Source organism: Podarcis tiliguerta (genome assembly GCF_965153285.1).
Source record: "Podarcis tiliguerta genome assembly, chromosome: 4".
NCBI lineage: Eukaryota > Metazoa > Chordata > Lepidosauria > Squamata > Lacertidae > Podarcis > Podarcis tiliguerta.
This window is the reverse complement of record NC_139537.1, coordinates 19,053,212-19,079,218: the sequence shown is the minus strand read 5'-3', so window position 1 is coordinate 19,079,218 and position 26,007 is coordinate 19,053,212. Positions and strand designations below refer to the sequence as shown.

Below are 26,007 nucleotides of genomic sequence, written 5' to 3'. Positions count from 1 at the left end.
GAGTGAAGACATCCCCACCCCACTCCCAATGGACTTTTTCAGTTGGCTATATGGCTCTTTGCCACAACTGTTTGTTTTGTTTGGTTCTAGTTTTTTAAAATATATTTCTGATTATATTTCTGTTTTCAGCTGTTATTTTGCTGTTTTTATAGAACATTATTTTGAGATGGTTGTATAATGATGATGATGATGATGGAAGGAGAAGGAGGAGAAGAAGAAGAAGAAGAAACAACCTCAGCTGACCATCTCTCTAGCAAAGAAACTGTCTGCAGATGGGAAGTCTCCTTGTTACTCTGAGGTTTCAGCTGACAACGCAATAAAGAGGAATAAGGTACGTTGCTTCCTATGTAAGACTGACACTTGAGGAGCGGGGGGGGGGTTCCTTTAGAGAGTTACCACTTCATGTTCCGCCCCCCCCAAAAAAAATAAAAGTATGACATAAACTCCCAAAGCCACAGACAATGTGACAACATGGCATGAGTCAGTGGCGGCTACCACCAGATGTGCAATGTCTCTATATAAAGGTTCCATGTGCTGTTGGCAGACACCACAGGCTGAAGATCTTCTCCTCTGATACGGGTCCGTCAGTAAGATCCACAATGAACGGCGCCCTGATCTGCGTGGCACTTTTTCTGCCCTACAGCTTGGCTGTCCCAATAGCTCACGACCCTGAAGCACAGAGCGTTGAGGATATGAAGTTTGTAGAGGTAAGTGACGTCAAAGCTTTTATCGGCAGTAAATATTAGCTGTCCTGACACTATATTGTAGGGAAGGCTTTATTTTTAATCGTGTATTATGTTGCTGTGAAGGAGGGATGTAAATGTTTGTGGGCAGCACGTGACCTGTTCCTTCTAGGTGTACATCATCTCTCCGAACATAAAGCTGCTGCCCTTGGCTCCTTGGGGAGGAAGGGTGGGATGTAAATTCAATAAATAAATGTATAGTGGACTTTTTCACATGATCTCCCATCCAGGCACTGACCAGGGCCAGACCCACTTAATTGCTGCAAGGTAGCAACAGCAGCTGCCTTCAGTCCACAGTCCTAGTCTGAAATTGAGATTTGCAATGGAATTGGTTGCATCCACAAACTTTAATTGAAAAGGATGTGGTGGTCTGATTTGTCCAAACTCCAGTCAACCTAGATGTGACTGCAGCAGCCATGCATCTACATGTGTATGTTTTATAGTGGGGGTCTGATCCTGCCATGATCATCGTCATTACATTATTCGAACAAATAGGCCATTTTTGCAGAGTTTGGACCAAAGTGGCAGGGCCAACAGAGCACAAAAGAGTTAAGCAAGGGAAGAAAGTTCAGCTCCTCTCACCGATAAGTCCCTTTTCATGTTGAAATGGGACTCCTCTCTCCACCCCACCCACCCCCACCCCCCAGTTTATATGCAAATGAGACAAACACATTAATCAAACATGGTGATCACAACTGGATTGCTGCAATGCTCTTAAAGGGGACCCAGAAGCTGCAGCTGGTGCATAATGCTGCAGTCTGGTTGCTGTACAGTATCCCAAAGTGGAGCCATGTAACACCCAGCAGTGGCTGCTGCCCATTGGGGCTGGTAAGGCACAAGACCAACAGTGGGGGGAGCCAGAGCCAATGGCAGGCAGAGCAGCCCCACAGCTGGTTGTAAATAAGGAGGCAGAAGATTGAGCAAGGGCAGCCTGGGGATTGGTGGGGCAGCTCTCCATTTGCCTTAATGGGACAGCATCCTTCTGATAATACCAGTTGCCTTTATGCTACTGGACCTGATCTGAGGGTGTTACTCTGGTCTACAAAACCCCTGAATGTCATGGACCCAAATATTTGGTAGAGCCCCGTATCTCCTTGAATGCTCAGGCTTAAGATCAGTGGCGAAGGGCATTCTGGTGGTACCAGTGATGGGCACTGCCTGTTACAAGGTGATGCGAGGCTGTCCCAATGGTGGGATGCCATCCAATTGGAAGTACCATTGGTCCCCTTAGTATCATATTTCCATCACCGTTCGAAAGGCGCAGAGTTTATTGAGATGATTGGTGGAGGCCACTACACAATGTGCTTTATAACACTGCCCCGTATTGTAGGTAGGATTTTATGTGTTGGTGTGCATATCATCCTGGGTTAGAGGACCTTCCAGAGAGGGTGCGAAGGGAGGGAGATTGCCAAAAGAAATCACTTCCTACACCTTTCTGCCGATGAAAACCTTTCATTTTCCTGAAGGAAAAGAAGCAACTCAAATGTCTGGCCCAGCTGCCTCCATCACACCATCAGTAAAATGTCATTTGCAAGGTGCAATAAATGCATGACGAAGCGCTCTTAATTTGGCTTTCTTGCTTCCTGGTACAGGCTTATCTCGATAAGTACTTCCCACCATCATCATCACATCTTAAAAGTGGCGGTCAAAGCATAGAGGAGAAGCTCAGACAAATGCAGAGTTTCTTTCATTTGACTGTCACTGGGAAAATGAACCAAGAAACGATGGCGACAATGGAGCAGCCTCGGTGTGGAGTCTCAGATATCTCAGAAAAATCTGCAGTGAGATGGGGAAAGACATTGCTGACATACAGGTTAGCCCTGCTAAAGTCTCCTCTCTCTTTCTCTCCCTTTGAAATATCATGTTAAGTTGTGGGTGAACATATCAGACGGCACAGCGATTCTTCAAACAGCTCTTGTTTATTCACAGGCCAGGACAGAACTGAACTGAAGGGTTCAGTCAGCCTGCTTATATAGAGCTCCAGTACAACGTTACTGTAACAACTTTCTAAAACTATCCAATCACTGAAAGTCACTTTCGATCCCTTATTTGTATAACTATCTACAGTATCCCCCTGCTGGCCCAGGATGAGAACTTCAGTACATAACATATCAGAAGTGACATTTCCTGGATACTAATATTTTGGTTTTCCCTGTTGCTCACAGGATTAATAACTACACCCCAGATATGCCGAGGTCCAAGGTGGATGAGGCAATAGCAAAGGCATTCAAGGTGTGGAGCGATGTGACCCCATTGCAGTTCAGGAGAACTTCCAGACCTGCTGATATTGAAATCTGGTTTGCAACTGGTGGTAAGGGATGTTTATATTTATGAACTACCCAAATAAAACATGAACATTTTAAAAAAATTTAACACATAGAGTGCGTGGGGCCTTTTCTGGAGCATTACTCGGGAACAGTCATCAGAAAATCGCCTCTGAGTTAACCATGGGGTGGGGAGATGCTTTCACTGATCAAATTCTAAGTAGCCTTTGTCCATAAACAGGGGCAAATATGTTTTGCAATGGTACTCCCTGCCTCTACTAGGGCTAATACTTTAAAAATGCTTGCTGCACCATTCAGACCTGAGCTGATTGTTTCAGCCTGAGGCATGGTCGACCCGGCCCTATCCTTAACATTAGTGCTATCCGGACCTGTCAGTCCTTATGAAAAGAAGTAAGCCCTAACTAGCTCAGTTAGGAGGGATGCGGGTGGCGCTGTGGTCTAAACCACTGAGCCTAGGGCTTGCCGATCAGAAGGTTGGTGGTTCAAATCCCAGGGAGGGGGTGAGCTCCCATTGCTCGGTCCCTGCTCCTGCCAACCTAGCAGTTTGAAAGCACGTCAAAGTGCAAGTAGATAAATAGGTACCGCTCTGGCGGGAAGGTAAACAGCGTTTCCGTGCGCTGCTCTGGTTTGCCAGAAGTGCTGGCCACATGACCCAGACGCTGTCTGCAGACAAACGCCGGCTCCCTTGGCCAGTAAAGTGAGATGAGCGCTGCAACCCCAGAGTCGCCCACGACTGGGCTTAATGGTCAGGGGTCCCTTTAGCTCAGTTAGAGACAGTATAGTTCTGTTTAAAAAGGAAGTGGGTTGGTGAGGGGCAAAATATATATATCCCAAAACCGCCACCGCAAAAAGCAACTACCACCACCTAGACCTGTGACCGTCCCAATGTTGTGAGACTCCAACACCCATCAGTCCCGTTCAGCAGCATCAATGATCTGGGATGGCAGCAGTTGCTTTCCAATGACATCTGGAGGACATGTTGACTTCTCCCCAGTCTAGTCCTGTTACTCCCTTTACTCAGGCGTTCCTAATTCTTTAGAAACATGAGTTGTGGAAGCACAACGAACAGTGCATTTCATCCAAAGGTTTAATCGCTGACGCCACTGCTGCCACTGATATGGAGCGCCTGCAGACAGCCTTTTTCATGTGCGCTCATGATGATATGTGCTCATGATGCTATTGGTGTGGTCACACCTGAGTCTGCTTTCAAGACTGTTTGTACCTGAAAAAGTTTTGAGTTGGTCGTTCTGCTTTCTTTCCTGCCATGCTATACTCCATAACTTCCTTTTCATACTACAAATGTTTAGTTCTGCTTTTGTTGTGTGTGCTAGAGCCCCTCTGGACAACCATAAGGTGCTAGGCAGCATCTCAGATCCTCCTAGTGGTGCAGCAATAAAACTGCTAGTATATTTGCAAAACTAAGCAGGGTCCAGTATAGTTTCCACTAATAAAGCTGAATGAATCCACCACTGATGCCTTGTTATTGTGACAAGAACATGCTGCAGAATACACCTACAATGAAATACCAATCAGGAGGGGAACTATATGGTGTCCATACATGGCCATTTGGAGAGCCAAATAGCCGCAGGGTGATTGGGGCTACACGAGCAGGCGGAAAATGTCAGTGTATTGTGACTGCTAACCTAACCGCAAGTTTTGCGCTGACAGTAGCTGTTACTTCCTTTCAAATGCAGCCCATGGCGACGGTTCTCCTTTTGATGGAAGAGGAGGGACGTTGGCTCATGCCTATTTTCCTGGACGAGGCATAGGGGGAGATGCTCATTTTGATGACAGCGAGCGCTTTTCGGAATTCAACAGAGGTAAGCGATTTCCTGCTGAGCGTTTCTGTTGGTTGGTTGGTTTCGTTTCTGTTCCGTCTTTCCCAACCCCCAGTGTAACAAGGCAGCTTGAAAGCATAAGCAACAATCAAATCGTTATAAAATAAACCTTATGGAGATAAAAGCACAGCAATGGCAAAATATTAGGCGAAGCAACAAAAGTCAGTTGAGAAAAGTTTTAACCTGAAAATGCCTGCGGGAATAATACCATTTTCACTGCTTGTCCAAAAGTGAGCAGTGATGGAGTCAGGCACCCCCCTCTAGGGAGGGTGTTCCAAGTTCTAAGTGGCCCTAGGGATGATTCAGAAAACCATTATCTGTGAATTCTGATATGAGGATCAGAACCAACAACTCAATCCTAGTCATAGCTACCCCAGAAGTAGGTTCCATTGAACTGAATGGGGCTCCCTCCTGGTTGGCCACCGTGAGAACAGGATACTAGATTAAATGAGGTTTTTGGGTTGATCCAGCAGGCTATTATTATGTCCCTATGACAGTTTTCTATGTGCAGTGTTTTCATTTTTCAACATGTGCCATGGGGAATGTGTCTGTGGGCTGGAGGTGGACACATGCCACCATATATCCCCTTGGAATACGTACTCGACACTCACCTTACTCCCTTCCCTGTTTTTCTTCTTCTGTCTTTTAGAGATCAACCTATTCCTTGTTGCTGCACATGAATTTGGCCATTCCTTGGGACTGAGCCATTCGAATGTCCGTGGTTCTTTGATGTTCCCTTCCTATTCCTTTGTGAACCCAAATAACTTCAACCTCCCAAACAACGACAGGCAAAGGATTCAGAGATTATACGGTAAGTTCCCTGTGAATAATCTTGTTTCCCACAATTAATTCCATATTAATCGGACTCCCCTCCCAACCTTATAACCTCAAGCTAATTTCAGTGGCTCTCATCAAGCAAAGGAGATCTATGCAAAGCTGTAAGGATATGTAAGAATACGGATGTTCTTTTTGGTCCATGGAAATTGACCATCATCTAACTTTCCATTGTTGCATATAGTGCACACCATGCAATAATGTATTGGCTGGAGAGCATGACTGGCTAGCACATTATCATTGGAAGAGGCACTAATCCCACTTGCTCATGTTGGGCCACTTAGTCTCCACCCCCATCGTTCAACCCGGACGCTGAGGTCCTCCTCTGAGGGCCTTCTGGCGGTTCCCTCCCTGTGAGAAGTGAGGTTACAGGGAACCAGGCAGAGGGCCTCCTCGGTAGTGGCGCCCGCCTTGTGGAACGCCCTCCCACCAGATGTCAAAGAAATAAACAACTATCTAACTTTTAGAAAGCATCTGAAGGCAGCCCTGTTTAGGGAAGTTTTTAATGTTTGAGGTTTTATTATGTTTTTAATATTCTGTTGGGAGCCACCCAGAATATTAATAAATTTATTAATAATAATGGAAATAATAGTAGTAGTAGTAGTAGCAGTAGTAGTATACTTACTGGTACCACACACCACAAAACTGAATACAGGGTAAAGGGGGAATTTTTCATACTGCGTACAGAAGTCTTATGATTGTGTCCACAAGACTTAAAACCAAACATAAAATATAGTAAGTCTGCAATCCTATACATCTATACAGCCTCATTGATATGTATGAGAAATAAGGGTGGAAACCTATATTTCCTTACTGAGCAAATTTTGTCTGAAGATACTGGTAGTATTTCCTTGGATATTTTAACTTAATTGTATAATTTATTTATTGTCTTCTAAATATCCTTATTTTTCTTCCTCAGGACTGCCAAAGTGAAACCCTCAAAGCATCACGGATAAAATTCATCTTGTATCTTTAAACATCTTTGGCAACCCTAACAAGAAGTAGCACTAGGGCCAACTTAGAGACATTTATGTTTACGATATATTCACATATAGGGGGATTTCTTCACTCTAGTCTCTATTCCCCTTTTCCAAGGCTTCCCTTTACAAGGGAGAAAAAGTCCTAAAATCTGCAATACTTAATTAGGTGATGAAGCTTTGAACTTTCATTTTCTGTCTGGTTATTTATCTATGTATTTGCTTGCAAAGGAAGACTCCAGGTTATGGTCTGGTTGCTTGTCCTGATATCATTGTGTTACCTTTTGCAAAGAAAACATTGTGCTGTGTGTCTCAGGCCTGATCAACTTTGACACACACAGCAAGGCTGGTTTTTTTTTAAGTTATCTGTTCAGTTCCACCCACAAACTGGGTTGTAACAGACGAACCAATTACGTGTTTCAACACCATGAACTATTTCCACCTTGTTTAGTTCACATTTGTTTTAGGGCAGGAAAGCCCTTTTTAATAATAAAGCAAAAGATCTTAAATTTGTGCTATTTATTTACATAATATTGTTTGCGGAAATTTCTACCTCACTATTCAAGCAAGTTCGTGGTACAGCTTACAAAACAGAACCAAAGCAGAGGGCCAGAGTTCCTTCTGGAGAACCTTCCAAGGGCCACATTCCAGTGGTGGGCGGGGCCAGAGCTAACAGTGGGCAGAGCAATGAATGTAGACTTTATTGGGCTAGCTTCATCCCATTTTATCCTCCATAAGCAAAAGGCATTATTGGAGTTTAAGGAAATATTCCAGTTATGTAAAACCATTTGGCCCAATGAGGAGCAAAGACTGGAGAGAGTTTCACAGGCCAGACAGAGAGGCCTGGAGACCCACATTCTGCCCTCTGGCCAGTAGTTGCCCAGCCACTGTGAAGGCCCTTTACCAATAATTGTTGGGATGCGTCCTGGGAGACGGGGACAATTGGTCCCAGCTGGCTCCAGCCCACCGGCTGGCAGCCGGGCAAACTCTGGTTCTTGGAACAGCATCAAAACTGCGAGTCAAGCCTCAGAAACCTTTAGAGACTGAGCACGCAAGCCAGCAGAGATAAGAACTCTTTGCAACAGAAAGGCAGACAGAGGCATACGTAAGCATATTTGTTGTTGTTGTTTAGTCGTTTAGTCGTGTCCGACTCTTTGTGACCCCATGGACCACAGCACGCCAGGCACTCATGTCTTCCACTGCCTCCCACAGTTTGGTCAAACTCATGTTCGTAGCTTTGAGAACACTGCCCAACCATCTCATCCTCTGTAGTCCCCTTCTCCTTGTGCCCTCAATCTTTCCCAACATCAGGGTCTTTTCCAGGGAGTCTTCTCTTCTCATGAGGTGGCCAAAGTATTGGAGCCTCAGCTTCAAGATCTGTCCTTCCAGTGAGCACTCAGGGCTAATTTCCTTCAGAATGGATAGGTTTGATCTTCTTGCAGTCCATGGGACTCTCAAGAGTCTCCTCCAGCACCATAATTCAAAAGCATCCATTCTTCGGCGATCAGCCTTCTTGATGGTCCAGCTCTCACTTCCATACATCACTACTGGGAAAACCATAGCTTTAACTATACGGACCTTTGTTGGCAAGGTGATGTCTCTGCTTTTTAGGATGCTGTCTAGGTTTCTCATTGCATTTCTCCCAAGAAGCAGGCATCTTTTAATTTCGTGACTGCTGTCACCATCTGCAGTGATCATATTTACAAGCATTTTATTCAGCATCAGGACAAAGGAAAAACATGTCTGCTCCCCTTCGTGTCCAAGCAAAAGCAGGAAGCACAAAGCAAAAGGAATACACAAACAGAAGTTCCCAGCAACCTATGCTGGAATGTAAACAGACATGTGACATACAACAGCTCCACACATCTGTTTAGGTGGAACAGAACATCATAATCCTAACAATAATAACTTCCAACACCTTCAAAGATGGAGGGACTCAAAGAAGGAGCTCTGCTGAAAACCTTAGTGTTTTTTGCTGCCTGTCAGGGACTGGGCAGAGGAAGAATGGTGGAGACTGCCTCCCTATCCTGACCCTTCCAGGGGGGAGGAGGAGGAAGAGGAAGACAGTATAGATTTACAACAGTGGTTTAAGGGAGGTCGCAGCTCAGAGGCAGATGAGGGGGAAAGTTGGGAAATCATGGGAGATCCAGAGCAACACCCGGCTGACACGTTGTCATTAGAAGGCATTCTAGACCCTCCATCTCCCAGAACCCGGCAAGCATTGAAAGTAGGAGAGCAAAGAGCTCAAAGACAAAGGGCACATAGCAGCACCCATAGAAGTGACGAATGAGGAAGTGGGGGGTGGATATTCACTCGGGACAACGCCACTATCCAAGAAGCTGGGTTCTATAGCCTCTCTCTGTAAAGACTGAAATAAAAAAAGGACTGTAAAAAACTTTTCCTTGTCTTTATACAGTGGACGCTCAGGTTGCGAACATGATCCGTGTGGGATGCACGTTTGCAACCCTCAGCGTTCACAACCCATGTCTGTGTGTCTGCGCATGCGCAGGTTGCGATTTGGCTTTCTGCGCATGTGCAAAACATGATTTAGCACTTCTGCGCATGGGCAAAATGCGATTTAGCACTTCTGCGCATGTGCGACCACTGAAATCCGGAAGTAACCCGTTCCGGTACTTCCGTGTTTCGGCGGTCCGCAACCCGAAAAAACACAACTGAAGCGGCTGTAACCTGAGGTATGACTGTACTTTCCTGGGCAACCAGCCAAGGGATGCTAACATCATCCTGACACTGCCTGGAGTGATGGGCAAGAAGATGCACACCCCATTCCACCCTGAACTGGCAGATTGAATGTGACTGATATTGCGACAATGACCTCCACTGTGCTTGAAGATAGCAGGCTAACTTGAGAGTGCAGGTCAGGCTACCATGTTCCATCCACACATCGACAAACACCTATTGGTAGGCCCGGTCCAATGTCAGGGCTAGGCTGTGGCACCACTCTGTGGGAGAAACCAGTAGTCAGAACCAAGGACACAGGAACACAACTGCAACTCAGGAAGTCCTTTATACTCCTTCCTGCCAAGAATGAGCCAATGGCCACTCTGGGTGGGTGGAGCCAACCCATGGCCTGGATGTACATCACCAAACAGTTTAATAGTTCACAACAGGGGCAGCCTGTCCTGTTTTGCCACCTGAGGCAAAATGGGAATTGCCATCTCCTGCCCACCAACACCACCTCTGCTGCTGGGGCATACCACAAAGAAAGTGCCAGAATGCCTCCCTCTTGCTGAGAGTGGCCAAAGCGATGAAGCAGCCAGAGCTCCGCCTCTTGCACTTCCACTGCCTGAGGCAGGTGCTTCACCCTACCTCATGGGCGGGCAGGCTCTGGTTCACAATATGGGGCCACTGCACACAGATCAAACTCTCCTGACTTGTGTACAGGCAAATGTAGAGAAAGGCAGTTCTCCAAGTATCCTGGTCCCAAGCCATTAAGTTTGACTTTGAAATGGGCCAAGAAAATGATGCGAAAACTCAACATTCAAATGAGGCTTCTTCCTCTCAGGTGTGCAGAGCACATATGGCCGGCTTGTCTAAGAGACAAGTGTGGGATTCTGCCTTCACTGTCAAAAGAGTGCGCCTCGGAATACCATTCACTGAGGAACAACAGTGGGAAAGTGCTGTGATGCTCATACCCCGCTTGTTATGTACTAAGCTTGGAACCTAGAACAATAGGCAAGTAGGATCGTAGAATGCAACAACTGGTTGGCTTGCAGTAGAAGACCAATCAGGCTCCAGGAGTAGTAGTAGTAGTAATAATAATAATAATAATAATTTATTATTTATACCCCGCCCATCTGGCTGGACCTCCCCAGCCACTCTGGGCGGCTTCCATAGAAACCAAAAATACACTAAAATATCACACGTTAAAAACTTCCCTGAACAGGGCTGCCTTAAGATGTCTTCTGAATGTCAGGTAGTTGTTTATTGCTTTGACATCTGCTGGAAGGGCGTTCCACAGGGCGGGAGCCACTACCGAGAAGTCCCTCTGCCTGGTTCCCTGTAGCTTTGCTTCTCGCAATGAGGGAACTGCCAGAAGGCCCTCGGCGCTGGACCTCAGGAGGAAGTTAATCAGCCTATTAGGCTGGTAGGATTGTAGAATGCAACAACTGGTTGGCCTGCAGGAAAAGACCAATCAGGCTCCAGGAGGGAAGCAGAATCAGCCAATCAGATGGGACTCATTGTATAAATAATGTATATAAAAGCCTGAGGTTTGGAGGGCAATTAAATCAGTGTTTTACAAGCTGCAATAAAGAGCATGAAATCACTACAGGATTCCGAGTATATTTCACCGCATGAGGGCTTCCTATGGGTATATAGTTGGCCAATGTGAGAACAGGATGCTGGACTTAATAGGCCTTGATTCTGATCCAACAAAACTCCTCTTAGGCTCTGGATTTCATCATATTACACTTGCGCATTGTCAAATGTTGCCATATACCTTGGCATATGTTAACCAAACCGAGGGATATCCCTTGAGTCTGGACATCGGATTAAAGACATAAGAGGTCAAAGAAGACATTAATGTTTCATTTTATGTCTTATATTTTCCAGTGGTTCTAAAGTCATAAGGGTTCATGTGGTTCCTGCTGCTTTTTTGGAAAAAACAAAACCCTCAGATGCAATGAAATTAATGAGATGTTACTGCATTCTGATCCTAAAGTCACCCAGGGAATATTTCTATCCATGCAAGAAAATCGCAATGTACCTGCATCTCTATTTCATCTGTTTATTACTATCAAAAGACAGATTATACAATGGCTACTAATACTTCCAGCCTCAAAGGCAACATGCCGCTGCTGGGAATGACCAGTAGGGACTGTGCTTGTTGTACGCGGGTGCTGCTTGTGAACTTTCCATTAGATTAGGGCTTCTAGTTGGCCAATGGACTAAATGGACGGAACCTTTGGCTTGAGCCAGCAGAGATCTTCCTGTGTTCTTATATAACCGCCTGCCGTAACGTTGTGCAATGTCCAGAGAGAAGGGGTCATCTGAGAGCCAGCCAAGACCAAGAACAAACATCTTCTTTCCTTCAGGCAAGGCACCACAACTTCCTGGATAAACCTCAAAGCCTTATGTTTGCTTGCAGACAGAACAATGGGCAGCCACCAAGGTCTGGTGTGAAACACAGCCAGGATTCAGCCATTGGAAACAACGTCTGGGGAAAATCCAGACGTATGGCAACTCATGTCAGAAGTGTAGATTTTGGCAAATTTCATTTTAAGAAAAGCTCAAAAACTTCTTCCTTTTGAGATTTTGCTCAACAACTTGGATTTTTTTGTTTTTTTAAAAAAGTAATAAGATGGATTTTATTATTTAATTTGGATAAATGTTGGGGCCAGGCTTTCTGTAATAATTTTTATTAATTTTCAATACAATATACATATAATACCATATCAGAATTTATCACAAATTTTCTCTTTTGGACTTCCTTCAGCTTCTCTGCCAATCATCCATATTTAGTTTTTAGTTACGCACTTCCTAAATTCGATATTGCCTTTTAATATACCCTCCCAATCTTATTTTCTTTTTTACAATACTCCTCAAACTTTCACAGAGCTTCTTGAAATCCCACAAGTGTTGTTTGCTCATCACATATACTTTTCAGATACTCTACAAATTTTCCACAGTCCTCGATGAACTTATGATCTCGTAGATATCTAATCTTCCCAGTTCATTTGTCCAATTCCATCAGTTTCATTCTCCATTCTTCAAGCGTCGGTAATTCCTCCTGTTTCCATTTTTGGGCCATTAATATTCTCGCCGCTGTTACTGCATATTGGAAAAGTTTACAATCCTTTCTATTTATTTCATTTCCTACAATTCCTAAAAGAAAAGCCGCTGGTTTCTTTACAAATGTATATTGCAACATCTTTTTCAATTCATTATATATCATCTCCCAGAAACTTTCCACTTTCTTACACTCCCACCACATATGGTAAAATGTCCCTTCTTTATCTTTACATTTCCAACACTTATTACATGTTTTAAACATTTTCGCTAATTTTACCGGTGTAATATACCATCTGTATACCATTTTCATAACATTTCCCTTTAACGCAGTACATGCCGTAAATGTTATATTTTCCTTCCATACTTTTACCCAGTCATCAAATTGTATATTATATCCAAAATCTCTGGCCCAATGTATCATAACCGATTTAACTTCCTCATCCTTTGTACACCATTCCAGCAGCATTTTATACATTTTTGATAAAATTTTATAATCATTATTTATTATTTCTGTTTGAAATTTTGAGTCCTTTTCTCAAAAAAGCTCAACAACTTGTGTCCGGATCTTCACTTATTTGAAATATGGCAACCTTAGCTATTTGCTGGTGCAACTGTTTTGCCTACCATTCTTAGTAGGCTTATTGTTCTTTTTATAGCATTTTAATGCTGTACTAGTGCCTCCAGGCCATTTAGAAAAAGGCACAATATAAATAAATAAATAAATGACTATTCACTCCATGTTTAACTCAGTTGTTAACCTGTGATCACTTGTTGTTTCCCAGAGTGAACTGCATATTTCTACAACCCCCCTAAGATGAAAACCTACACATTCCTTCGTACTCTCATTCCTACACAGAAGCGTTCTTTGTAAATCAGACTTGTCCTTTCCAAAGTGATCATAAGCACATCATTGCTTAGAATGAAATGCCAGAATAATTAGTCATTGTGGTATTTTTAAACAAATTAATTAAAAAATCAATTTCTTCGCATTGTTGAAAGGTATTCCACAGCATACAAATCAATGGATGAAACAATGCAACTGTTAATAATTTAAAGTTTAAGCATGAACATTTAACTTTCCCAAAACAAATAAAGCTGAAGGGCACATTGTTGTTCTTTTTGAAGTAACTTAATCCCCAGCACTTCCTTGTGAGGAAAGGATTTTCCAAGTCTCATTCAGACGGTAGGTAATTAAAACAGTCTGGTTCCCACAAGATGGTTCAGAGATTGTTTAGACACCAGATACAGACACTCACCATTTGGCTTTATCTAAATTATGAGCTTACCTTGAGTCAGAATGCCACCGAAGCTGATCAAACGAAACCCTGAAATGTCTAATCTCTATCACTTGCCTTCAACACTTTAAGGCCTATAGCCCACCACTGAGACTAGGGAAACTACAACATTGGAACAACTTATAGTGGGGTCCATGGCCCCAGAAAATTCAAAATGCTTAAGAGCCCTTGAAATCAAGGGGATAAGTTAAGTCTCTGCTAAATTAAGCCTCATTTTGCTCTCCATAATTCTCTTTCTTTCCCTTTTTTAAGAAATAAAAATGGTGGCTGTGGCACTGGTGCATTCCACCATTCACAACCACCAGCTGAAGGTAAATCGTCTACATGGAAAATGTTAGGAAATCAGTAGCATCTGTGTTTAATTTCCAGAAAGACAAATGATGAAGATAGAGACAAACCATTGACCCCTCTAATGTATAATTAAGAACATAAGAAGAGCTCTCTCTGTCTTTTTCTGTTCCAGAGGTATCGTAAGAGGTACTAAGGCATCGACTTGGTCTTTGCAGAAATCATGATGCTAGATCAATCTTTGATCTGATCTAGTAGGGATCTTCTGAGGCTCTTGTGTGCTTTAAGTCCAGTGCTTTTAGGTCCCTCTCAAAGAATATTTAAAGGGGGTCTTGTGGAAAAGAAGATGAGCATGTCCCAAATATGACAGCAGCAGCAATAGTAGTAAGAAGAAGCTGTAGCCATTTTCACGGTGAGTGTGTCCCAGATACAAAGGCAGCAATAAGAATACAAGCATCCAATTTAATTGTGAGCACTGCATGGAAAGTGCAATGGGTAGTGGCACAACTCATTTGGAAAACTAATAGAAATTGTTTGGCCAAATAAAAAGGAAGTAGCACAACTCAAGGGACACCCCTCTTCTTGGCACTAAAGCGGACATATACAGTAAGGCTACCAGTGGTTGCCAGCTATGAGGGCTCCACTGTCGGAGGCAATGGGCCTCTGAAAACCACAGGAGGAGAGAGTATAGTGGTACTTCGGGTTACAGACTCTTCAGGTTACAGACTCCGCTAACCCAGAAATAGTACCTCGGGTTAAGAACTTTGCTTCAGGATGAGAACAGAAATTGTGTGGTGGCAGTGGGAGGTCCCATTAGCTGAAGTGGTACCTCAGTTTCAGGTTAAGAACAGACCCCCAGAACGAATTAAGTCCTTAACCCGAGGTACCACTGTATACCTGAAAGAGCATCTTCACCCCCATCGTTTTGCCTGGACACTGAGGTCCCGCGCCGAGGGCTTTCTGGCGGTTCCCTCACTGCAAGAAGTGAGGTTACAGGGAACCAGGCAGAGGGCCTTCTCAGTAGTGGTGCCTGCCCTGTGGAACGCCCTCCCACCAGATGTCAACGAAATAAACAACTACCTGACTTTTAGAAGACATCTGAAGGCAGCCCTGTTTAGAAAAGTTTTTAATGTTTTAATGTTTGATCGTAATGTTTTGTCATGTTTTTTATATTCTGTTGGCCCAGAGTGACTGGGGAAACCCAGCCAGATGGGCTGGGTATAATTAATTTATTAATTAGTGCAATTGAGCTCATGTCCTTCTTGTGAACATCCCACAGGCATCTAGCTGGCCACTGTGAGAACAGAATACTGGACAAGATGGGCCTCTGGGAGGAAGCTTGTTACAACAACCATTTCAGCCAGCCCCTTCTAGATTTCCAGCGTTTCGACTGACAGCGGATCCTCAGACGGAACCCCTTCGACAGAAACCTTTCCGAAAGTGCAGAATTCTAACCACACAGCCTAAGCTGTGGACGAGTCACCTGCTTTGCAGTGCTCCACCTGGAAAGCTAGACAACGCAGAAGACAATGTCGCAATGCGTCTCAGCGGCAAACAAAGAAGATTGGGCAAGCCAAAGAGGGTGGAGTCGTACAGTAGGTGCTTTGGGTGGATTTAGAAGAGCCAACTTCCCTATGTCCTGTGGTTTTAGAGAGTGAAAGGAAAGATGGGATGGGGACAAAGTGAAATGACATCAGTGGAAATGTCAACAACGAGGAGGAGGGGAGGAAAGACATGCCTTTAATGTTTCCTCGTAATCATTTTGGAGTTGTGACATTTGACCATCCAGAGCCATTCACACACAAAAAGCAGGCGAGCGCCATAAAGTGAGTCACCTGGATTTTTACAACATGCCACACTGGTCAGGCATATATAAGCTTGCCCATTTGGGCTCCAAAATGCGATACACCAAAGGCTTTCTTCTTTTGGTGCAGGCAACCTTTCAACAACCTCCACTATGAGGCGTGTGGTGCTCCTGTGGGCTGTGATGCTGCTGCCTTGCAGCTCCACCTTTCCAGTTCAAAAGCCAGAATTGAAAATCAGGGATCCGAAATTCATTGAGGTATGTAGCCATTGCAGCATTAACAGATAATGCCATAGAACTATAGAGCAAAGGCCCTGCTGCTGTTGTGTGGAGTAGGAAGATGGGCAAATCTGTCAATTTAGGTTTCTCATTATTCCTATCTTAAATCTGGTTCTCCACATTTCCACATAAGTTTGCAAATTTTCAAGTCTTCACGGAGATTCATCAGCATGTTATTGCTGATTTCTCCTAATGTATACATTTTTTAAAAAAATAATAATATTGCATACTAGACATGAATTTGCAAAGAATTTTTTCCTAATATGTCTTTTTGCATAGTCTAATATATGCATTTTTGTATTTGACTGAAGAACTGCATTGCAAATTTCAGAGAATATCAAATTGTATCTTCTCTCTCTCTTCCCCCCAATCTAATCTATAACATTTATATCCCACCTTTTTCTCCTAAGAGCTCAAAGCGGCATACATTGTTCTCCCCCTCCTCATTTACCCCCCCCCCCACAACAACCCTGTGAGGTAGGTGAGGCTGAGAGGCAGTGACTAGCCCAAGATCACCCACTTATCTACATGGCGGAGATTTGAACCCTAGCCTCCCATATCTTAGTCCACCCTTTCTAACCACTACACCACACTGGCTCTCATAGTTGGGTTTTGGGTCGCATATTGTTTGGGAAACTGTGAATTAGGTAGCTTCACCTTTAAATGCAAAGTGAATTGAATTTCTCCTCCATCCCTAATTTTGAGGAACGTTTTCATTACTGGACTTCTTTCCATGGCTTCTGCACACAGAATGCAACGAATGGTTTCTCTCTGTTCTGTGCTTTTTTCGAAAATCACTGCAGGTGCTGTATTCTTTTTTTAAGCAATAGATGGAGGAGGGTGATTGGAATGTAGATTAGGCTTAAAAATAAATGCCAGCGAGAGAACTGGCATGTTCAGAGGATAAACAACGAGCAAGCAATGAGCCAGAATGGGAAGAAGTTGAGAGAATGCTGTTTGCCTGCTTACCATAGGCATCTAGCTGGTCACTGTGAGACCAGGCTCTTCACATGTTCTTAAAGATTTCAAACTAAATGGTCCCTTTATTATTCCAGGCTTACCTGAACAGGTTTTTCCCAGCTGTGAAAAAAGTATTGAAGCATACCCTGGAAGAACAAATCAGACAAATGCAGGAATTCTTTCACTTGAAGGTAACAGGAAAGATCGACACAGAGACTGTGCAGGTAATGGATCAGCCCAGATGTGGCGTGCCAGATGTCTTGGAGTATCGTACTTTCGGAACTGAGAGATGGAATAAAAACTTACTGACTTACAGGTTAGCTGAGCTTCACCTTTCTGAAAAATGCAAAAAAAATAATAAATTGGCTAAGTACTGATATCGTATTTTCCTCCACTGCTCAAAGGATTAATAACTACACCCCCGATATGACTCGAAGCAAGGTAGACGTGGCCATAGCAAAGGCATTTAAGGTGTGGAGCGATGTGACCCCCCTGCAGTTCAGGAAAACAACAGGACCTGCTGATATTGAAATTTCTTTTGCATATAAAGGTAAGGCTGCCTTGGCTGATGTGTTTTGTTCATGTCTATGTCTCATACCTCTTCAGAGAACCTGATATTTATTTATTTTTACAGGGGGAAATGCAATTAAAAAAATATCCCCAACCGTTAAAAACTTGCTCAAGCCTTTGAAACATTATATATATATATATATATATATATATATGTATGTATTGGGGAAATATCTGAAATTTCGTATGAAGGACCTTCAGAGGAAGGTGTTTTGTAACCGCCGTCAGCTTTGCCTTTATATACGTTCACACTATTTATCTTTCATTTAATTTCATGTCACTTTTAGTTCATATAACACCTTTCTGCATTACTATACACAAGCAGTGGCGTAGCGTGGGTTGTCAGCACCCGGGGCAAGGCAAGTAATTTGCGCCCCCTAACCCGGGGCAAGGCAAGTAATTTGCGCCCCCCCCCACCACTGCACTGTCCCTCCCCCAGATAGTCCCTCGCTCTCTCTCCGCACCACACCGCACGCCTGGCACCCTCCCCTCCACAGTGGGCAGCGACCCGGTGGCTCGGATCGGATTCGCACAGCCAGCACTGCAGTGAGAGAGAGTGAGTGAGCCAGGTAGGGGCAGAGAGCTGCGAGTGCAAGCACGCCCCCCCCCCAGATGTTGCGCCCGGTGCGGCTGGCCCCCCCTGCATCCCCCACGCTACGCCACTGTACACAAGGCACTAGATTCAGGTAGGTAGCCGTGTTGGTCTGACACAGTCAAAATATATTTTAAAAATTTAAAAAATTGTGCAGTAGCATCTTAGAGACCAACTAAGTTTGTTCTTGGTATAAGCTTTCGTGTGTATGCACACTTCTTCAGTGTATAGCACTGTGTATAGCACTGCCAAGAAGCCTCTGCAGATTGCAGTGACCATGATGGATAGGAGGCAATGCCTTGTTTATGCAGTGTTCACCTTTTAAAGCCTTTTATGGGACAAAGAATCATGCCCTAAAGGAGCATGGTGTCAGTCTCCAAACAATCTCCAAGGACAGCCCCATCCTGGGATCATTGCAGGAATCCGTCCTCAAGATGGTCGAGGCCACGCCCCCATGATGCAATCCTACAGCGCTGGGGCGGGGGGGCATGAACAAAGAAGAGCCACATGGGCAGGGTCAATTGTATAGCCATTCACACCTGTTTGATGCCCTATAGCTACACTAGCAGTGCCGGATTTACATATAAGCTATACAAGCTATAGCTTAGGGCCCCATTCTCTTGGGGGCCCCCAAAAAAATTAAAGGGGAAAAACTGGATGTACATTTCCAAAATACAGTGGTACCTCTGGTTGCAGATGGGATCCATTCCGGAGATCCGGTCAGATCCCGAGGTTTCTGCAACCTGAGGACCACTTCTGCGCATGCACAGTAGGGCGGTTCATTAAAAACTTGGGGGGGGGGGGGAAATGCCTGCTCCAAAGGTCTTGTCTTACTACAATAGGGATTGCATAGCTATATCTGAAATTTCATGCATACCTTGACCCGACATAGGAAAACGGCCAAGTAAACAGCTATTTTCATGGAGCAGGGTCAAGATACTAACCAATATGCATGAAATTTCAGATATAGCTATATCATTCCTAGATAAGACCTTTGGAGTAGGCATTTTCCAAAAAAAAAAGTTTTTTATGAACCGCCCTAATGTGCAGACTGCTTCTGCACAAGCGGTAAAATACTTCCAGGTTTGCTGCAGGCGCATCCCGAAGTTTTATATAACCAGAGGGTTACGTAAATGGAGGTTTGACTGTATAAGATAAAAAGCAAATAAAATAAAACCTACATACAGCAACAGTGTTTTGTGTTGTGTAGGCTCCTGTGATGTACATACTTTGTTATGTGCAAATGGCTTTAGATACCTATTAGGTCCATACATTACCATATGGCATATATTCAACACAAAAAACAGTGACGATTTGCTGTTGACAAAATATAAGCTGGACTTATAAAGGGCCCCATTGCCTTCAGCAGCTTAGGGCCTCATCAAACATAAATCCGGCCCTCTACACTACCATTCCCCGGTGCTACCTAACTAGCAGATCCTGGGTCACTCCAAAGCTTGTGGCATCTAAACTCCACCCGTGACAACTGCCCCCAAATGCTGAACCTGCCAACCACAATTCTTCTCTGTACTGAGTTGCACCAGACTCATTCATACCAATTTCCCGACTGCAGGATGAGGTCGTATGTTACCATCTGCTGACATTCACAGTGGAAGCAGCCATGTGATTCTTTCTCCCCACACTTCTCCTCTGTCAACACTACTGGAGTGACATAGGACAAGGGCATGGGGAAGTGGCTGCCGTGATGTTGATACAGCATGACTAAGCTTTCTAAATTATCTGAGAGTGTCAACAAGCTTGTGGATAGGGATGATCCAGTAGACACCGTGTACTTGGACTTTCGAAAAGCTTTTGCCCAAACTTCCGACAAGCATAGCAGTCGTGGAATAAAAGGGCACATCCTCTTCTAAATCAGTAATTGGTGCAGGGGCAGGAAGTAGAGGCTAAGACTAAATGGACAGTGGTTGGATGTATAAAAAAAATGGATCCCAGGATCTGGACAGGACAGGTGTTTTCGAACTTGTTCATAAATGACTTGGAGGTAGGGTTAAGCTATAAGGCAGCCAGGGTGATATTAAGAACAAAAATGGAGTACAAAGAACTGCAGGGTTATGGCAGGTGGCCATTTTGGAAAACGGCTTCTATAGATTTATGCCAATCTTCACATGATGTCTACCCTTCCCTTCCCCCCATTATATATGATCCAAGTTTAAATTGCCATCAGTAACAACTTTTCTATGGAAATCTATTAGAAAGGCAAGTCTATAGTAGGAGCTAGCTGATTTTACCCATGCTTAGTTGCTTAATGGGCATGATAAACTGTGACTATGTGGACTATTGTTCCATTTCATTTAAAAATAATAATAATCCTGTAAATTTCAACTGGACGAGCTGTGCTTTTAACATCTATAACTCCACAAGCAAATAAGCCACACACAGCAATCCCAAAAACCAAAAGACTTTTTTGAGATTGGGTGTAGTAAGTCTAAGTTGTTGTTGTTGCTGCTGCTGCTGCTGTTGCTGTTGTTCTTTTTACTGTTTCTTAACTGCAATTTAATGTAATGGCTCTGAGCAGCATACCTAAGCATTATTAAAATATAATAATAATAATAATAATAATAATAATAATAATAATAATAATACAATTACATTATAAAATTCATCATGGCAGGGCAACTGAACACAAATAGCGCAGACAGATCTTGAAGTTACAACAAACTCGGAAGTTGCCATAGTTGAATGAGTCTGAGCTAAGGAATAAGGCTGAGAATTCAGAGCCAGGAAGAGTTCGTTGGGGGAGGCTGTCCTGTGTACTTCAAGACTAATGGATGAGAATGAACTGCTGGTAATACCTCGTTTTCCCTTTCCAACTCAGAGCATGGTGACAACATCCCTTTCGATGGGAGGAGCGGAGTTCTGGCTCATGCTTTTGCCCCTGGGCCAGGCCTTGGTGGAGATGCCCACTTCGATGAGGCCGAACGCTGGTCAGAAACCAACAGAGGTAAATATATATATATATATTCAAAATGTGTGAGCCGGGTCCCGTTGGGGCATCAATGTGTTGTGCGCAAATACAACCCCTCAAAAACAACAACTCTGCACTGTTTTATATACAATTCATGCATGGAATTCACTGTCACGCGCAGGTAACAGCAGCTATAGGTAAATGGGGCCTTAACCATTAGGTCCAGTCATGACCGACTCTGGGGTTGCGGCGCTCATCTCGCCTTATTGGCAGAGAGAGCCGGTGTACAGCTTCCAGGTCATGTGGCCAGCACCACTAAGCCGCTTCTGGCGAACCAGAGCAGCGCACAGAAACGCCGTTTACCTTCCCGCTGGAGCGATACCTATTTATCTACTTGCACTTTGACGTGCTTTTGAACTGCCTGGTTGGCAGGAGCAGGGACTGAACAATGGGAGCTCACCCCATCACGGGGATTTGAACCGCCAACCTTCTGATCATCAAGTCCTAGGCTCTGTGGTTTAACCCATAGCGCCACCTGCATCCCTAGAACAGCACCTATTATAGACAGCTAAAGGAGAAGTGGGCAAATTCATGGAGGATCAGTCTATCAATGGCTTCTAGACATGATTCAGAAATCACTGGATAGCAGTTGGCAGGGAGCAACAGGAAAAGGGGGTTTTATTGACTATACTCCCTATCTGTATGCTTCCCAGAAGCACTTGCTAGCAACTGAAGGGAACAGGATGAGCCCAGGGGTCATCTAGTCCCACCTCCGCAATGCAGGAATCACATCTAAAGAATCCCTGACAGCAACTTTGACACACGTGGGTCTCCTTCAGTAGCACTGTGCTTATAAAATGTGCTGTGGAATGTCACCAGCTCCCTACATGCCATACATTTAAAGCACATCCCTTCCCCATCCCCCAAAAGTCCTGAGTAGGTTAAGAGTCAGTGGCGTAGCGTGGGGGGTGCAGGGGGGCCCGGCCGCACCGGGCGCAACATCTGGGGGTTAGGGTTAGGGGGCGCAAATCCACGGGTTAGGGGGCGCAAATTACTTGCCTTGCCCCGGGTGCTGACAACCCACGCTACGCCACTGTTAAGAGTGCTGAGATTTGTAGCTCTGTGAAGAGTAAACTACAGCTTCCAAGATTCTTTTGGGGGAGGCTGCTTTAAATGTATGGTGTGTACACAGCCCTAGTCTAGGGGAATGCTGCCTCTCCCAGCATAAGATGCCTAAGGCAGTTGCCTCACTTTGACTAATGATAGGACCAGCCCTGCTAATACGCACTGCTCATCTGAGTTGTTTTCTGTATTTTAGAAGTCAACCTGTTCCTTGTGGCTGCACATGAATTTGGCCATTCTTTGGGGCTTGCTCATTCAAATATCTATGGCGCTTTGATGTATCCTACCTATTCCTATGTGAACCCAATTAACTTCCGTCTCTCAGATGACGACAGGGACGGAATCCAGAGTTTATACGGTAAATTCACTGTCTAAAGTTCCTTCCCTATGTTAAATTAGTTATAACGAAGTCTGCAATTAGTGTGGTTTCATAGAGAAATTGAAGCCTGATTATATATATATATATATATATATATATATATATATGAATTAATTATGTGACATTGAAAAAATGCAAGTATTGATGAGCACAGGAACTGCTCAAGAAATGGAAGGATCAGACAGGAAGAAGTCAAAGCTCAATTTGAGCAAAGATATATGTGATGAAGAAATATTGTTACAAAGGAAAAAATAAAAAAATAATAAATATTATATTAAAAAAGAAAGAAATGGAAGGATCACAAACACAAGTGTTGAATGTTTGCAAAATGCAGTTATTTCAGGAACAGGCTTTACTTTGGAAGTTCATGACTTGTTCTTACTCACTCTAGCAGTAAAATGAATTAACAACCTGGGACAAAAAATAACCAATCTCCCCGAGTTCAGAAATACTCAAACGAAATCTATGTTTCGTGAAATGATACCTGGAGGGCTCAAAAACTCATTTATAGCCAGTTTTTCCAGCTGAACACACTGGTGATTAGGCTTGCATTTTATTTCATTCAAATGTGGGTCTGTGCAGCAATCGGGGTGCTACCAAAATGATAAAGGAACAATAACATCAATATAACAATCAATATCCATCCAAATTGCACATGTGAACCCTTCCTGCAAATTTCAAAATACATAAAACGCATAGCAGTTCATTTGACTAATGGCTTGGTGGAACAAAAACCTTCCAGGAGAAATGGACTTGGAAACTGGTAAAGAAGACCAAACACTGGTCCGTAATGGATTGTGTGGTGGGGCAGCTGTGCTTGCCTGACCTCCCGACGGGTTAGTCGCTGCTGCTTACCAGGAAGGAGGGAGCTGGGCAAGGCGGTGGGCAGGTCAGCGCAGCGCAAACACACCAGCAATGCTCTTGCACTGCACCAAACTTTCTGCAACCTTCCCCTCTCCTTCCCCAAAAGCCGCAGCAACTCAGCTGTTGGGAGGTCAGATCAGTGACACCACCCCAACATGCTGTCCACTGTGTTTATATCGCCCATTCCCAGTTAGCAATCTCACAGGACTAACTGAAATTTCCAGATGGCTTTTAAAGGCAGCCTGCCCCCTATACAGGCTCCTTGGAGGAGATGGGCAGGATATAAATTCTATTGTTATTATTTATTTATGTATTTATTTATTGTCCAAAGTTGCTCTAAGAACGTCCTGCTGCTGCAAGAGGGCTAGGATTGGGGGAAAGATGCTCTCACAAAAGAATTAAGGGTCTGCAATCTTATACCCACTCAGCTGAGAGCAAGCCCCACTGAACTCAATGAGACTTCCTTTTCAGTAGACACATACTGAATAAGATTATATCAACCATCTTACATCTGAGATTATCTTTTTAATTCTATATTCTTTATTGAAAAATAAAAAAGTACAAAATTGCAAGTGCACAGCGTAAGATAAGACACAGAAAAGAAGAAACAAGAAATAGTACCCATGTGGAAAACATAAAAGGGGGGGAAAGATATTGTGTATTTTTATGAATACCCTATTAGGTAAAAGTCTGGTTAACTACAATAACAATTTCCTCCCTTTTTTGTAATGTACACATGTATGCATTTGAGAGTATCTTGTCCATTGTGATCTTTATGGATTTTTTAAAATACCTCTTTCTAAATTTCTATTTAATTTTGTTTATATTGCTTCCACACAGGTAAAAGAAAATGAATCCCCTCACAACATGTTCCAGAAGAAATAAAATGTCCATATTTTGCTCTTACATTTCTTTTTTTTTAATTGTTATTTTAATGAAGCAAAACTGCAAAATGGGGAGACGTGAAACCTTTTTTAAAAAATCACTTAAGCTTTGTAAGTTAAGTATGTATATTGCTTGCAGCAGACAGAATATATATGCAAATTTGCAGACCTTTTTCTGTCCTAATTTGAAGGATAAGTTCTAAGGGAATTGGTTCCTGTTTCTGATTACCCTAAAAGGCCAATGACTTCTGCTAGACTTAATCTAACTGATTATATCTAACTAAATTGTACTCAGAGTAAACTCGTTGACATGAACGTGCCTAAGTTACTCACGCCCGACAATTTCAGTAGGTCTGTGTTGAGTAGACAACTGGAGACAACTTAATATTTACAGTGTCTTGTGATTCTGGCATCGACATCCTTGCTCTTTTAATAAATTAAGGAAATAGGTGGAAATGATGCAAATGTGAATGTTACGTGATCCTTTCAACAAATTTAATCTCTCGTAACTCTGAAAAGAGAATGTGCAAGTGAAATTTTGCTGTTATGTTTCAAAGGAGTGGCTAAGGAACTGTTGGTTAATGTATTGCTCTTTTGGGATCGAAAAAAAAGCTTCAAATAAAGCAGTTTAATTTATTAAAAAATGTCTGTAAGCATTTTTAAGGGTTAGTTTGTTATCTGGCACAGGAGCTGGATGTTTGGGGAACAGGAAACTGCCTTATACCGAGTTAGACCATTAGTCTACCTAGCTCAGTATTGTCTACACTGAATGCCAGCAGCTCTCCAGGATCTCAGCCCTACCCAGAAATGCTAGGAATTGAACCTGAGATCTTCTGCATGCAAAACAGGTGCTCTGCCACTGAACTACAGCCCTTCCTTCATACATAGGTAAAGCTAAAGAGACCCCTGACCATTAGGTCCAGTCGTGGCCGACTCTGGGGTTGCGGCGCTCATCTCGCTTTATTGGCCGAGAGAGCCGGTGTACAGCTTCTGGGTCATGTGGCCAGCAGGACTAAGCCGCTTCTGGCGAACCAGAGCAGTGCACGGAAACGCCGTTTACCTTCCCCCCGGAGCGGTACCTATTTATCTACTTGCACTTTGATGTGCTTTCGAAATGCTAGGTTGGCAGGAGCAGGAACCGAGCAAGGGGAGCTCACCCCGTCGTGGGGATTCGAACCACCAACCTTCTGATCGGCAAGTCCTAAGCTCTGTGGTTTAACCCACAGCGCCACCCGTGTCCCTTTCCTTCATACATACACACAGTCCAAACTAGGACTTGCCTACTGCCAGGAGCGAGCCAGCAATCAATCACACTGAGTAAGTGAAGTTAACTCTTTATTAGAAGACACAAAGACAGCTCAAGAGTGCCAGGCCTAATGAGCACAGCAACTCTTCTCGGTAGGTCTTGCTGCATAAGGCTGTTGTGGATACTGAAGGTCCCCGACTTCCCACAGCTAAGTGCCCCCCTCTCCTGGATCCCTCCCATGCAATCTGAGACTATGCCAGTGCACCTGTCTTTGGTCCTCCCACTTCATGCCTCTCCTGGCCCTGTGAGACTGGGGGAAGAGGAGCTTGTCACAGCAGGAGGGGAAGGCTCCCTGGCTTCTTCACCAGCC

At 43.8% G+C, this 26,007-nt stretch overlaps 2 protein-coding genes across 2 annotated transcripts; both read left to right on the top strand.

The window, feature by feature from the left end:
- The first annotated feature begins 528 nt into the window (after positions 1-528).
- LOC310675752 (collagenase 3-like) lies at positions 529-7,186 on the top strand. The gene is made up of 6 exons (XM_083436808.1): positions 529-707; positions 2,336-2,556; positions 2,909-3,054; positions 4,723-4,848; positions 5,516-5,677; positions 6,620-7,186. Exons 1-6 carry the CDS (start codon positions 600-602, stop codon positions 6,631-6,633), a joined length of 777 nt encoding a protein of 258 aa, XP_083292934.1. The 5' UTR covers positions 529-599; the 3' UTR covers positions 6,634-7,186.
- Positions 7,187-15,833: 8,647 nt separating this feature from the next.
- LOC310676696 (collagenase 3-like) lies at positions 15,834-25,035 on the top strand. Its single transcript, XM_083438804.1, has 6 exons — positions 15,834-16,073; positions 17,150-17,370; positions 17,459-17,604; positions 21,053-21,178; positions 22,461-22,622; positions 24,348-25,035. Exons 1-6 carry the CDS (start codon positions 15,969-15,971, stop codon positions 24,359-24,361), a joined length of 774 nt encoding a protein of 257 aa, XP_083294930.1. The 5' UTR covers positions 15,834-15,968; the 3' UTR covers positions 24,362-25,035.
- The last annotated feature ends 972 nt before the right edge of the window (positions 25,036-26,007 follow it).

Bases quoted from the DNA above. Each gene is read 5' to 3' on its own strand.
- LOC310675752 (XM_083436808.1), top strand. From the start codon at position 600: ATGAACGGCGCCCTGATCTGCGTGGCACTTTTTCTGCCCTACAGCTTG. The intron at 708-2,335 runs GTAAGTGACGTC...TTCCTGGTACAG, and splicing joins AGGATATGAAGTTTGTAGAG to GCTTATCTCGATAAGTACTT. The intron at 2,557-2,908 runs GTTAGCCCTGCT...TGTTGCTCACAG, and splicing joins AAGACATTGCTGACATACAG to GATTAATAACTACACCCCAG.
- LOC310676696 (XM_083438804.1), top strand. From the start codon at position 15,969: ATGAGGCGTGTGGTGCTCCTGTGGGCTGTGATGCTGCTGCCTTGCAGC. The intron at 17,605-21,052 runs GTAAGGCTGCCT...TTTCCAACTCAG, and splicing joins AATTTCTTTTGCATATAAAG to AGCATGGTGACAACATCCCT. The intron at 21,179-22,460 runs GTAAATATATAT...TCTGTATTTTAG, and splicing joins CTGGTCAGAAACCAACAGAG to AAGTCAACCTGTTCCTTGTG.